This window comes from Mustela putorius, unplaced genomic scaffold, assembly GCF_011764305.1.
Source record: "Mustela putorius furo isolate JIRA1106 unplaced genomic scaffold, ASM1176430v1.1 tig00000129_pilon_pilon_pilon, whole genome shotgun sequence".
Classification (NCBI taxonomy): Eukaryota; Metazoa; Chordata; class Mammalia; order Carnivora; family Mustelidae; genus Mustela; species Mustela putorius.
Window position 1 is genome coordinate 39,452,722 of NW_025421290.1, and position 12,044 is coordinate 39,464,765.

At 56.7% G+C, this 12,044-nt stretch overlaps 1 protein-coding gene across 4 annotated transcripts in view; it reads left to right on the forward strand.

Moving 5' to 3' along the window:
• Nucleotides 1-12,044, forward strand: part of MIDEAS (mitotic deacetylase associated SANT domain protein) — a 70,283-nt gene that overhangs the window by 37,183 nt on the left and 21,056 nt on the right. For all 4 annotated transcript variants that reach the window (XM_045072582.1, XM_045072570.1, XM_045072577.1 and 1 more), the window contains one exon: nt 10,000-11,692. In XM_045072582.1, the coding sequence (XP_044928517.1) occupies nt 10,232-11,692 (1,461 nt within the window). In that variant the 5' untranslated portion in view covers nt 10,000-10,231. The remainder of the gene's footprint in view (nt 1-9,999; nt 11,693-12,044) is intronic.

The window sequence follows — 12,044 nt, forward strand, 5'->3', positions numbered from 1 at the left end:
AAGAAATGGTAGAGATGCTGGTGGTGGGAAAGGAGAAATGTGTGTGTGTGTGACGTTGGGATTGGCTCCAGGCCCTGCCCAGTCTCTTGCCAAAAGGTGTGGCTTGCCTGAGTGGAGGCACGAAGCATTGTTAATGGAGTTCTGGATTCTGGGCCCTGCTCTGCTCCTGGCTGTGCATCCGCAGACTAATTTCTTTCCCTCTCTGCTGCTCTGTGGAATGAGGAATGGACTCCGTGAGCATTGGCATCCCTTCATGTTTGGAATCTGTTCAGCTTCCTCAGCTGGGTCCGGCTTGGCTGGTTGGCTCTGAAGAGAGCACCAGCCAGCTTTCTCTCTGTGGTGTGGAGGCTCTTACTCCGGTGAGCGAGATCCTCCCGACCCTTCGGCTCCCGGCTCACCTCTGCTGTCCCCTCACAGTACCCCCCGGTAAAAGTCCCCTAGGGATTTTTACCAATACCCCGTCTTGCGAGGAGCCTGGGTCTGACAGACCCGGGTTGGGATGATTTCTTAGTGGGAGTGTTAGAGACTGTGCTCTACTTGGAAGTGCTCCCAGGAAAAGCAGCCGCTGGGAGGGAGCATGAGGAAGGGGAGGGTCCACAGCCCGCTTTGTGGGGTTCTGGGGTTCTCACGTGTGGCATTCCTTCTGAAGCCCACAAGCGTGCAATTGGGAGTTTTCTGGAAGAATGATGGAAAGACCAGGGACTCTGAAGGCAGGCAACAGAGACCTGAATCATGCTTCTGCTACTTTAGCAGGAGAGCCTTGGTTTTTGTCTAGAATGGAGACAATAATATTGATGCTTAGATGGGAAGTTTGTAAGCATGGATTAGGGTATGTCAAGTGGCTGGTGTGGGGGAAGTGCTCTGTAAATGTTTGCTTCCTTCTTTTGGATATTCTGTAGACGGGCAGGGGGAGTGAAAATATTTGCCTGTGGCCTTCCCCACCTCCCCTCTAGGGAGAGGCAGCTGCCTAATAAGCTGTTACAGCCCCACAGGCCTCTCCCTCCCACGGCTGTTTGGATTCTGGGGTCAAGCTTGGGGTCAGGTTCAGTGTGTGTCTGGTACGGGGGATGATGGAAGAAGGGCTACGCAGGCGTTTGCAGAAATCTGAGATCTGCAGCTTCCTGGGATTGCGCAGAAGGTGCAGAGTCCATGATCTGAGGGAGTGGCCTTTCTGGGCTGGGACAACCTGACAAGTTCTTAGAACCTTCATTTCCTGTAAATTCCCCAAATTTCCTTCTGTTGTTGATTTTTAATTCTGTTTCATTTTGATTGGAGGACATGCTTCGAATGGTTTCACTTCTTTTGAATTTATTGAGACATGTTTTATAGGCTAATTTACGATCTGTCCTAGAGAATATTCCATGTGTTCCCTGAGAAGAATGTGTATTCTGCTGTTGTTGGGTGGAATGTTCTGTAGGTATCTGTTTAGATCGAGTTGCTTCTTGGTGTTGAAGTCTTATGTTCCTTGTTGATCTTTTGGTTAGTTGTTCGGTCTGTTAGTCAAAGTGGACCATTATTGAAGTCTCTGGATATTACTGTTGGATTGTCTGTTTTTCCCACCCATGCTGATAGTTTTTGCCTTATGTCTATTGGGGACTCTTGTTAAGTGTGTATATGTTTTTAATTGTAATATTCTCTTGAGGGGTGGATGCTTTTATCATTATAAGAGGCCCTTCTTTGTCTCTAGGAAGAATTTTTTTTTTTTTTTAAGATTTTATTTATTTATTTGACGGGGAGAGAGATCACAAGTAGGCAGAGAGGGAGGGAGGAGGAAGCAGGCTCCCCGCCGAGCAGAGAGCCAGCCCAATGTGGAGCTCCATCTCAGGACCCTGAGATCATGACCTGAGCTGAAGACAGAGGCTTAACCCACTGAACCACCCAGACGCCCCTCCAGGAAGAATTTTTGTCTTGAAGTCTGTTAGCATAATATTAACATGACTTGTCCAGCTCTCTTTGGTTACCCTTCATGTGGTCTTTTCCCATCCGTTTACTTTCAACCTGTTTGCATCCTTCAATCTAAAGTGTGTGTCTTTTGTAAACAGCATATAGTTGGGAGCACCTGGGTGGCTCAGTGGGTTAAGCCTCTGCGTTCGGCTCAGGTCATGATCCCAGGGTCCTGGGATCGAGTCCCGCATCAGGCTCTCTGCTCAGCAGGAAGCCTGCTTTCCTTCCTCTCTCTCTGCCTGCCTCTCTGCCTACTTGTGAGCTCTCTCTGTCAAATCAATTTAAAAAAACAAAAAACAAACCAAAAAACCCCAGCATATAGTTGGATCGTGGTTTCTTTTTTTATTTTTTAACCCATTTTCCCCACCTCTCCCTTTTAATTGGAGTGTTTAATCTATTTACATTTAAAATAATTATCGATAGGGTAGAGTTTATGTCTGCCATTCTGCTGTTGATGTCTGTCTTAATGTCTTTTTGTTTGTTTCTCTGTTACTCTGTTACTGTCTTCTTTTGCGTTAAATAGGTATTTCCGAGTGTATCATTCCTGACTTACAAAATGAGACTGGGAAGAGTGAGGGTTCCATGAGATGTTTGGCACCATGCCTGACAGATAGTAAGTGCGTAGTAGACCGTGGTGGTCATGGGGGTGGGGGCCCTGGCCGTCTGTCTCAGAGCCATGGTCGGCCCTAGGGCTGACTGACAGCAGAGTAAAGCCAGGGCTCCGTGGGATTCCGCTCATCTCCTAGGCAGGATATGGCCCTCTGGCAGTCGGCTCCTTTGGGGAGGAAGGAGCAGTGGGTCCTCGGAAACCATCTTATGCCCTTCCCCAACCCTGTCGTCTGTCCCCTGCTCCAGCACGCAGCCACCACCAGGGCTGCCTGTGGAGCTTTGCAGTTTTCCACCCCCCACTCCTCACCGGACTCCTAAATCCATCTCTTAGGATAGGTTTGAGAATCACTGCTCAACACAGGTGGGCAGCAGGGTGTGATAGAGAGAGATCTGGTTTGGAGTTGCTGGACTTGGATTTGAACCCTGGCTCCTCACCGTGTCCTCAGGCTCTGACCTGGAACAAATTGTTTTCAGAGCCAACCTTTTCTCATCTCTCAGGTGGGAATAGTGGTTACACAAGTAAGCAGTACTCACACATATGGGGCATGTGCTCAGTGCTGGTGGTTAATACTTCATGTCGCAGTTGCTGGTTACAAAGGTGTTTGTCCTGCCTTGTTCCCTCCACCGCCCCCATGGCCTGCCCAAAGCTCCTAAATTCTGCAGAGGCAGGAACCAGGGAGCTGCAGCTTCTGGACCAGACATGGGTGACTTAGGTAACCAGTCCACGACACTCGCCATTGGGCCACACGGCCTCCAGGCCCTGGTTCTCCCAGTCTTGGGGCAAAAACAGAGAGAGTGAAGTAGTACTATGGGAAAATGATTAATACGGAGTTAGAGCGTGAAGATTCAGAAAGGGTGGGAACTGTGTGTGCCAGAGGCTGCCGGCAGGAGGTAGACAGTCAGCTTGGAGGCAAGGCTTCCAGGTGGAGGGAACAGCTCTGGCCAAGGCTGAGAGTCAGGGAACTCTCTGCAGGTCACCTGTTCCCGTATTTCTCGCCCCTGCATGGGCCACTGTGGGTTATAATCAGTGTGTGTTTCTGTGTGTCTCCTCCATTGGTCTGGGAGCTCTGTGTGGGTAGGGACCGTGCCGTGTCTCCTGTGTCTCCCCAGAGCTGGAGGGCTGCAATGGGGGTGTGTGTGTGTGTGTGTGTGTGTGTGTGTGTGTTTGCGGTGGGGAGGGGGAGCTGTTCGGTAGGCAGGGTCAGGCCCTGTTTAGGGAGGCCCCTGTGACACAGCTCCTCTGTGTCTTGGCCTGGGGCAGAGTCTAGCCCTGAGGCTTAGGCACAGACTGCAAAGAGCCCTGCCCCTAGACCTGCTGAGGAGCCAGCCTGGCTGTTCCGAAGGGGAGATAGAGGTTGGAACAGCCTCTGGGGGTGCAGAGATTTCATATTTGCTGTATCTCTTCTGGAGAGAGCCAAAACCTGCCAGCTTTTACTTTGGTCCCCTGGGACTCTCAAATCCTGCTGGAGGGGATTTTCCTAGGCTGCCTGTAATTGTTGGTGGCCCTTGCCTCAGAGGGAGGCAGCCAGTCCCTTCCGTGTGGGCAGAAGCTGGGCCTGGGGATTTGATCTTTTCCAGGCTCTTCCTGGGACTCTCTTTTCTCTCTGCTTCCCCCCTATAAAATAGACCTCGCTCTCGTAGCTTCTTTTGAACATTCTGGCTGCCTGTAGACTTCCTGAGGGTGCTTGCTGGCGGTGGAGCAGAGGAACAGTGAGGGTAGGTGTCTTCGTGAAGCCCCGAGAGTGCCTCGTAAGGCAAAGGATTCCTCTCTCACACACATCCCTTCAAAGGCATCTCGGCGTTGACATTTTTACTGTCACAGCTCAGACTGTAGCCAGCTGGAACCCTGGCTGAACCATCTCTCCCGCTTGATGGCTCAGATCCCTGGGACCCTGGGCTCTGCATTTCCGAGCTGAAGCCGGGTCCCTAGAAGTGCTAATCTGGGAACGCGTGGATCATACAGGACCTGCTTTCTCATCCCCTGACCCCCTCCCCAGGGGAAGTGACACTTGTCAGAGTCAGGTCTTTGTCCCTGTTGCTGGTGTGTCCTTCCTTACTGGTAAGCAGACTGCTTATGAACAGAACGTATGTGTCCAGTGGTTTGGAGACAGGGGGCCCTTTAGCCTGGTGGGAACTTCTAGTTAAAGTTGGGGAGCGGGCTGGAACACAGCATGGCTGATGATTGCACTGTGGCCAGAGGAAGGGGGTTATCTAGGGCCCGGGCAACTCTAGCTAGCCCAAGATGACGGTTCCAGGCCACTTGCCTAGTCTCGTGGTAGCCACAGACCCCAGAGTACCTGAAAGAGAACTTTCCAGGATAGGAGCGTGGGCTGGAGGGCCAGCTGGGCCAAGGAGGGCCCCTCCTCACTGCTCCTGGCACTCTAGCCAGACACCTTGGTGTCTCGAGGCCCAGCCCAGCCTTGTCAGGGCACAAGGTAAACAGATCCACATGTTTCTGGCTATGGTCAAAGCAAGGGTTGGGAGGCCATGGGGGAAGAAAAATCGGACAGGGCAGCAGGGGGGCTGGCACTTTTCCAGGTGGCCTGCCGGTGGTGCGGGGCAGCAGCTGAGGGGGATGCGGTGGGATGGAGTTTGGATGGGCTTTTCACTTCATCTCAGGGTCACGGGGTTCTCCGTTGTGCATCGGGGAGAGAGACTGGGAGCCAGGGCCTGGGTGGGAGCCCAGGGTGGCCATGCTGGCCATGAGTGGTGCCCCTGGCCAGGCAGAGCTCTGACTCACCTTGGGCGCAGTCTTGAATGAGCATCCCGTGGGGCAGGTACAAGTCAAGTGTCAAGGTACAATGGTCTGCAAACTCTGCTCCGTTGAGCTTGCTGTCTACTGGGGACGAAGATACAGGCCTCTAGAGTTCTGTGTGCTAAGCGTGGTATGGGACGGGGAGGTGGCTGGGAGGTGTTGTGGGTGCATAAGGAAGCTCCTGGCTCAGCCCTGGGGTGAGGGAGGGCTTCCCAGAGGAAACAGTGTCTCAGACCTGAAGGACGAGTAGGACCTGGCCAGATGAAAGGGTTGGGAGGGTGTTAGGAGCAGAGGTTCTGCCTTGCCAAAGACCTGGAAGCAGAGCAGGAACAGCACTGAAGGAGAGCCCAAGCATGGCAGGTGGATGTGGCGGGAGCCAAAGTCTGCGGGTCTTGTGGGCAGGATGGGGAGTTTAGACTTTGTCCTGACATAGCCTCTCTGGTGCTCTGGGAATTGGCTGGCCTAGGGATTTGTTAGATGCCATAAATAGGTGTGTACTGTCTTGGTTGGGGATGCGTGAGCTCTGACTGTCCGTGCTCCCAGCGCTGAGTTTGTGGGGCTGGGAGTGGCCCAGGTTGTGAGAGCAGGAGCTAGAAACTTCAGGGAGAAGGGCCAGGAGGGTCCTCCAGTCAGCCGCCGTATCGGGGGCAGAGCTGAGCTCCTGCAGCTGCTGTGGGACCAGGTGAAGCATCTCCTTCCTGGCCTGTGTCACCTTGACTCACACTGGTTTCATCTTTCAGATGGCCACACTCAGTGTCTCAAGCTTGTGGATGGCTCTGGTCTCCTGGTGGTCATGGCCTGGCCCCACTGCGTCCCACCGCTGAGGGCTGGGCATGTGGCAGGGCTGTTGAGGACACTTGGGGAGCTGCATATTTTCTAGCTGCCGTCTCTGGAGGGCATGGTCTCACCATCAGCACAGGGCGCCCAGACACCCTTCCAGCGCCTTCCCTCATGTGTCTGCAAAACACGAATGCGGGTTTAGCACTGTTTCCTTTTCTTGGTGCATGTTGCTTTTTTCCGTAGAGAGAAAGTGTTTTCCACCACAGATCCTCCTGAAAGCGTCATGGGTCCCCGGTCATTGATAACAGACTCTTGCCTTGTCTTCAGCCCCGGGGGCATCTCTGGTCAGAGATCGGCTAGGGCAGTGAGGTGCCCAGAGGAAGGGAGAGGGACTAGAGCTGGGACAGACAGTCGAACAGACTGATAAGTGGCTTACAATGTCTGGGGCCCCTCGGTGACTGTGGGTTTCCTTTTGCAGTGTTCTGCATCCGCTGTTAGAGACCCTGCAGCTGGTCCCGGGGGAGGGGGAGAGCCACTGCAGAAGTTCCTCATTACACCCCCTTCCCTGTATCTTCAGGGAGTTGGCCCATAGGTCAGTAGCCTTGGAAAAGATGGCTTCCTTCCTCTTCCTCACTGGGAGGAAGGCCAGGCTGACTTCCACCTGAGGAACAGAGAAGTGGGGTTGGGGCACAGGAAACAAGAGGAAGTGGCTTGGTCTTGCCCAGAGTTGCAGGCTGTGAGGTTCAAGTAGGGTATGAGAGCTGGAAGCCCCATCAGCAGCAAGTAGACCCGAGGCAGGGCTGAGTTTGCAGGGGTTGGAGAGTCCAGGCCCAGAGGACTAGACTGAAGTGGCCGTCTCAGGCCTCCTTGTGGGTGGCCCTTCTGTGGTGAAGCCCCATTTCTTCCTTCCCTTTCTGTAGGACTGAGGGCCTCAGCTATATGGGGTAGAAATAAAAGAGGTTTACCTGCACCCCTTACCCGGTTCGGGCAGGGGTGAGGGGCCTGTCAGTGAGGAGGTGTATCTGTGTCCAGAAGTCCTTGCCCTGAGATGGTGGGGTGCATGCTGTGGAAGGGGGGGGATGCAGAGAGGGACCTGGTGTCTTTGTGGCATGTCATAGGGACAAAAAAAAAGAGCTTGGTCTGGGAGGCAGACAGACCTAGTTCAGGTTACTTAGCCCCCCTGAGCCTCAACTAGTTCATCTGTAAAATGGAGGTTAAAATAGCAATGCTTCATGCTTGGCCTTCATGCTGCCGTATAATGCTGTTGTGGAAACTAAACCTATGCAAAGCGCTTAGAACAGGCCTGGCACAGGTGCCCTTCTGCTGCTGCTGCCACAGCCACCACCATCCTTGGAGCCCTGCTGCCTTGGTGTGGGACCTCCCCTCCTTCCTCTAGGGTTCCAAGGCATCTTTCGGTTGTCTTATCCCCCCCAGATCATGACCTACCTTCTCTGAGGGTTGTAGGTTTGGGTGTGCTCTTGGCACCTTAGTCTGCCAGTGTGTGGGACAGAAAGGCCTCTGCAGAAGCTTCTGGGGTGATTCAGCCTCCCCAGAATCTGCTGCCTTGGTTTCTTCTAAGCAAGGTCCCAGGCCAGTTTTAGAAACCTACTGCGGGGTCCTTCTGGACATGCAGGGTGGAGGAGGGGAGGGTGACCAGCCTGACCAAGCAGCTGGTGAGCCAGCGTGGGGCCCAGGGCCCTAGGCCCCTAGGCCCCCAAGTAGCCCTGCCTTGAGCTCCATGCACAGCCTTGACCTCCATCTCACTCAACCCAGCCTGCAGAACTCACCCTCCCCACTGGGCTCCCAAGTGGCCATCCACCCCCCAACCCCCCACCCCGTGCTGCGTGCCTGGGTTACCCTCCACCAGGTGTACACGCTCACACGTGCACACAAGCTCCTCTGTCACGTGGGCCTTCCCTTCTTCCAGTCCCCAAGCCCATGAGCTGGTGCTGCAGCTCATCAAAGGCTGTAGCTGGGGAAGGGGGGCAGCCTGTGCCTGGAGGGCAGGGGAAGCAGGAGTGCACGTGAGCACCTGAGGGGCTCTGGGGGGGGGTGCTGAGGCACGTGGATCGTGGATCGGCCAGCTCCCCCTCAGCGCCCTCACTCTCCCCTCGGGCACATTCTTCCTTCCTCTGTCTGGCTTCTGCAGCCCTCTCTCATTTGCTCACGCTGATTGGAGAGGCCGAGCTTGACGCCTGTCACCAACAGCCCCAGCCTGGCCACCCAGGATTATTTTCATGGGGGAGGGGATCGCTGGCTTTGGGGTCTCTGGTCTGAGTCAGGTTGGCTGTCAGGGAATGAGAATTTAAAGGCAGCAGAAAGGGGTTTGTTCTAAAGGTGGTTTCCGTGGTCCTCTGCACGGCCTGCTTGTGCAAATTGTCCCCCTGCTGCCAGGGCCAGGGGGGCTTGGATGCCCACCTAGTCTCTCCCCACCCCTCCCCCAATTTCCATAAGTGAAGTCGAAGAGGGTGCTGGCAGGAAGCGCTGTCTGCTTACTGCGGGGCCCAGAGCTGAGGAAGGAAATGGAGGAGGAAGTCCCTCCCCTTCTGGGTGCTGGTGAAAGTGAAAGGCAGGTGGGGGGGGGGCGCTGGAGTGAGTCACTGCAGCTCCGGGAGGGGAAGGGCTGGGGACCTGCGGAAGCCTGGGAACGGCTGATAGGGGGCCTTGCACCGAGAGAGCCGGCCCTTACTCCCAGCCCCGGCCCTCCTTGGCTGGGCTGGTTTCCCGGGAACTCCTGGGACTACTAACTAGGACCTGGAGCTTGTAGGGTCTGAGGTCTGAGGTGGGTCTGGACCTGCAGGCTCATTCCCCTGGGGCTTCCTGAGCTCCCCTCCTCTCCCTCCCCTTCCCTCCTGGCCTGACTGGCTTTGGGAGGAGGTAGGGTGAATAGCTCCCACCTTTACAGCTTCCAGGGGTGGGGGTTGGGGGGGAAGCCCTCTGAGCTTTGAAAATACATGCAAGGTATACATGTAGGTGATAAAAATACATGTAAGTTATAAAATACTGGTCTTGATTTGGGCTGTCCTATAGCAGCATAAATAGAGCAACCTGCTTTGGGTTTTTATTTTGTTTTGTTTTTGTTTTTATGAAGTTAGAAAATAAACACAGACACCATGAACACTTTTAAGTCACACCATGTCACAGAAAAACATTTCAGATCTAAGTCCTAGGACGCCAGGAGCTCTTTGACGGTGGAGGAGGGTAGGTGAGGATTGCTGACCAGGTACCAGGCTGGATCCTGCCTCCAGCCAGCCAGGGCTGCAAAACAGGTTCTGTGCTGTTTTGGGAAAGACTGGCCACAGCAGTCCCACCCAGCAGCTCCTCCCAGGGGTGGGGCTAGAACTGCACCTACCCTTCCAGGGCCTCACCTGCATGCCTCGGTGCAAAGGACTGGGAGCTAGCCCTGGGCCCTGGGCTCTCCAAGGAGCTGGTGGGCTCCCCACCCTGGAGCCACATAGTTAGGAATGACCCCTGTTGTCTCCACTTCCTGTGTCTGAGATATTCTTGGAGCATCGCAGGAGACATGGTGTGGATAGAACTCCTGGGTCTGCTGGGGAAGCTATTGTGTGGACAGACATGCTCAGCCTGTGGGCAGCCAGACCTGGCCTGTGAGAAGGCCTGTGTTGCCCCTTTTCCTGTCGTGGCTGTAGGGGATCCGACTGGATCTCAGTCCCGTTTGTTCCCTGGTAGATACCTTTGTGTCGTGTACAGATTATACACCCAAATGCTGCAGGTGAGCTGCTGGGACAAGGAGGGTCACAAAGCACTGCCTTCTGGTTGTTCCCACCAGAGGCCCTGGCTCCTGCCTCGCCAGGGCTGCTCTGTGAGCGTGGGCCCCTCCCTCATACTTGTGCTGACATCTGGGGCATCCTGGGAGGCTGTGACTGACGCTATCGCTTTTCTGTCTGCAGGCTCCAGGGCCTGTGGAACATCATGAACTGGGCAGAGTAGCCGAGCCCAAGAACCTCTCCGCCAAGCGCAAGGAAGAGCCGACCTGCTATCTCCCCGTGCCTGGCCTCATCCCTCTCCCGCTCTGCCCCCACTGGCTCCCGGACAAGAGCTGGGCTTCCAGCAGGACCTTCCCACAGGGGATGGGCAACTGGTGAAGTAGGGCTCACTGCCAGGGGCCCGGTTGGCCACACCATGAACCTCCAGGCCCAGCCCAAGGCTCAGAACAAGCGGAAGCGTTGCCTCTTTGGGGACCAGGAACCAGCTCCCAAGGAGCAGCCCCCACCCCTGCAGGCCCCACAGCAGCCCCCTGCCCCTCCACAGTCCACCAGAGTGAAGGAGGAGCCTTACTTCGGGCACGAGGGCCCGGCAGGGGCGGCCCCCGTCTCCCAGCCTGTGGAGCTGCCCCCTCCCAACAGCCTGGCCCTGCTGAACTCCGTGGTGTATGGTCCCGAGCGGACCACGGCGGCCATGCTGTCCCAGCAGGTGGGCTCGGTCAAGTGGCCCAACTCCGTGATGGCTCCCGGGCGGGGCCCCGAGCGCGGAGGCGGCGGGGGCGTCAGCGACAGCGGCTGGCAGCAGCAGCCGGGCCAGCCTCCGCCCCCCACGACGTGGAACCGCCACAGCCTGCCTCTCTACAGTGGACCCAAGGGGAGCCCCCACCCCGGCATGGGGGTCTCTACGTACTACAGCCACCCCGAGGCGCTGAAGCGGGACAAAGGAGCGGGGCCGCAGCTGGACCGGTACGGAAATGCCGTGCGGCCGATGATGCCGCAGAAGGTGCAGCTGGAGGTCGGGCGGCCCCAGGCGCCCCTGAACTCTTTCCATGTGGCCAAGAAGCCCCCAAACCAGACCCTGCCCCTGCAACCCTTCCAGCTGGCGTTCGGCCACCAGGTGAACCGGCAGGTCTTCCGGCAGGGCCCACCGCCCCCCAACCCGGTGGCGGCTTTCCCTCCGCAGAAGCAGCAGCAGCAGCAGCCGCCGGCGCCGCAGGCCGCTCTCCCGCAGATGCCGCTCTTCGAGAACTTCTATCCCATGCAGCAGCCCCCCTCGCAGCAGCCCCAGGACTTTGGGCTGCAGCCGGCCGGGCCGCTGGGGCAGTCGCACCTGGCTCACCACAGCATGGCGCCCTACCCCTTTCCCCCCAACCCTGACATGAACCCAGAACTGCGCAAGGCCCTCCTGCAGGAGTCAGCCCCACAGCCTGTGCTACCTCAGTCCCAGATCGCCTTCCCCCGGCGCTCCCGCCGCCTCTCGAAGGAGGGCGTCCTGCCTCCCGCCCCCCTGGATGTGGCTGGCACCCAGCCTGGACAGGAGCCCACCAGCAACCTGTTCCTGCATCACTGGCCCCCACAGCAGCCGCCGCCTGGGCCCCTGGGGCAGCCGCATCCTGAAGCTCTAGGATTCCCGCTGGAGCTGAGGGAGTCGCAGCTGCTGTCCGATGGGGAGAGACTGGCACCCAACGGCCGGGAGCGGGAGGCTCCCGCCATGGGCAGTGAGGAGGGCGTGCGGGCCGTGGGCACGGGGGACTGTGGGCAGGTGCTACGGGGTGGGGTGATCCAGAGCACTCGACGGAGGCGCCGGGCGTCGCAGGAGGCCAATTTGCTGACCTTGGCCCAGAAGGCAGTGGAGCTGGCCTCACTGCAGAACGCAAAGGTGAGAGTGGCACGGGGTGCAGGCCTGGCCTGGCACAGGGCACGGGGAGCCGTGTCTGGCGCCAGGGGAGTCCGCAGGGCAGTGTATTGCCTTCATTGATGGAGACGGAAAGAACCTGTAGCCTTTGGGAGTTCTGAGCTCCCTGCGTGCAGAGAGTCTACATGGGTACCTCCCGACCTGAAGGAGAGAGGAAGTGTCTGCACAGGTGTAGTCCACAGGCAGGAAGGTGCCACGTGCCCTTGTGGGTTGGCACATGAAGGACTGGGAATAGGGGCAGGTGAAACCATTGCCAGATCCTGTGTACTAAAAGAAGAACGTGGCAGTGGTTACACAGATGATTATACTTGTCAGA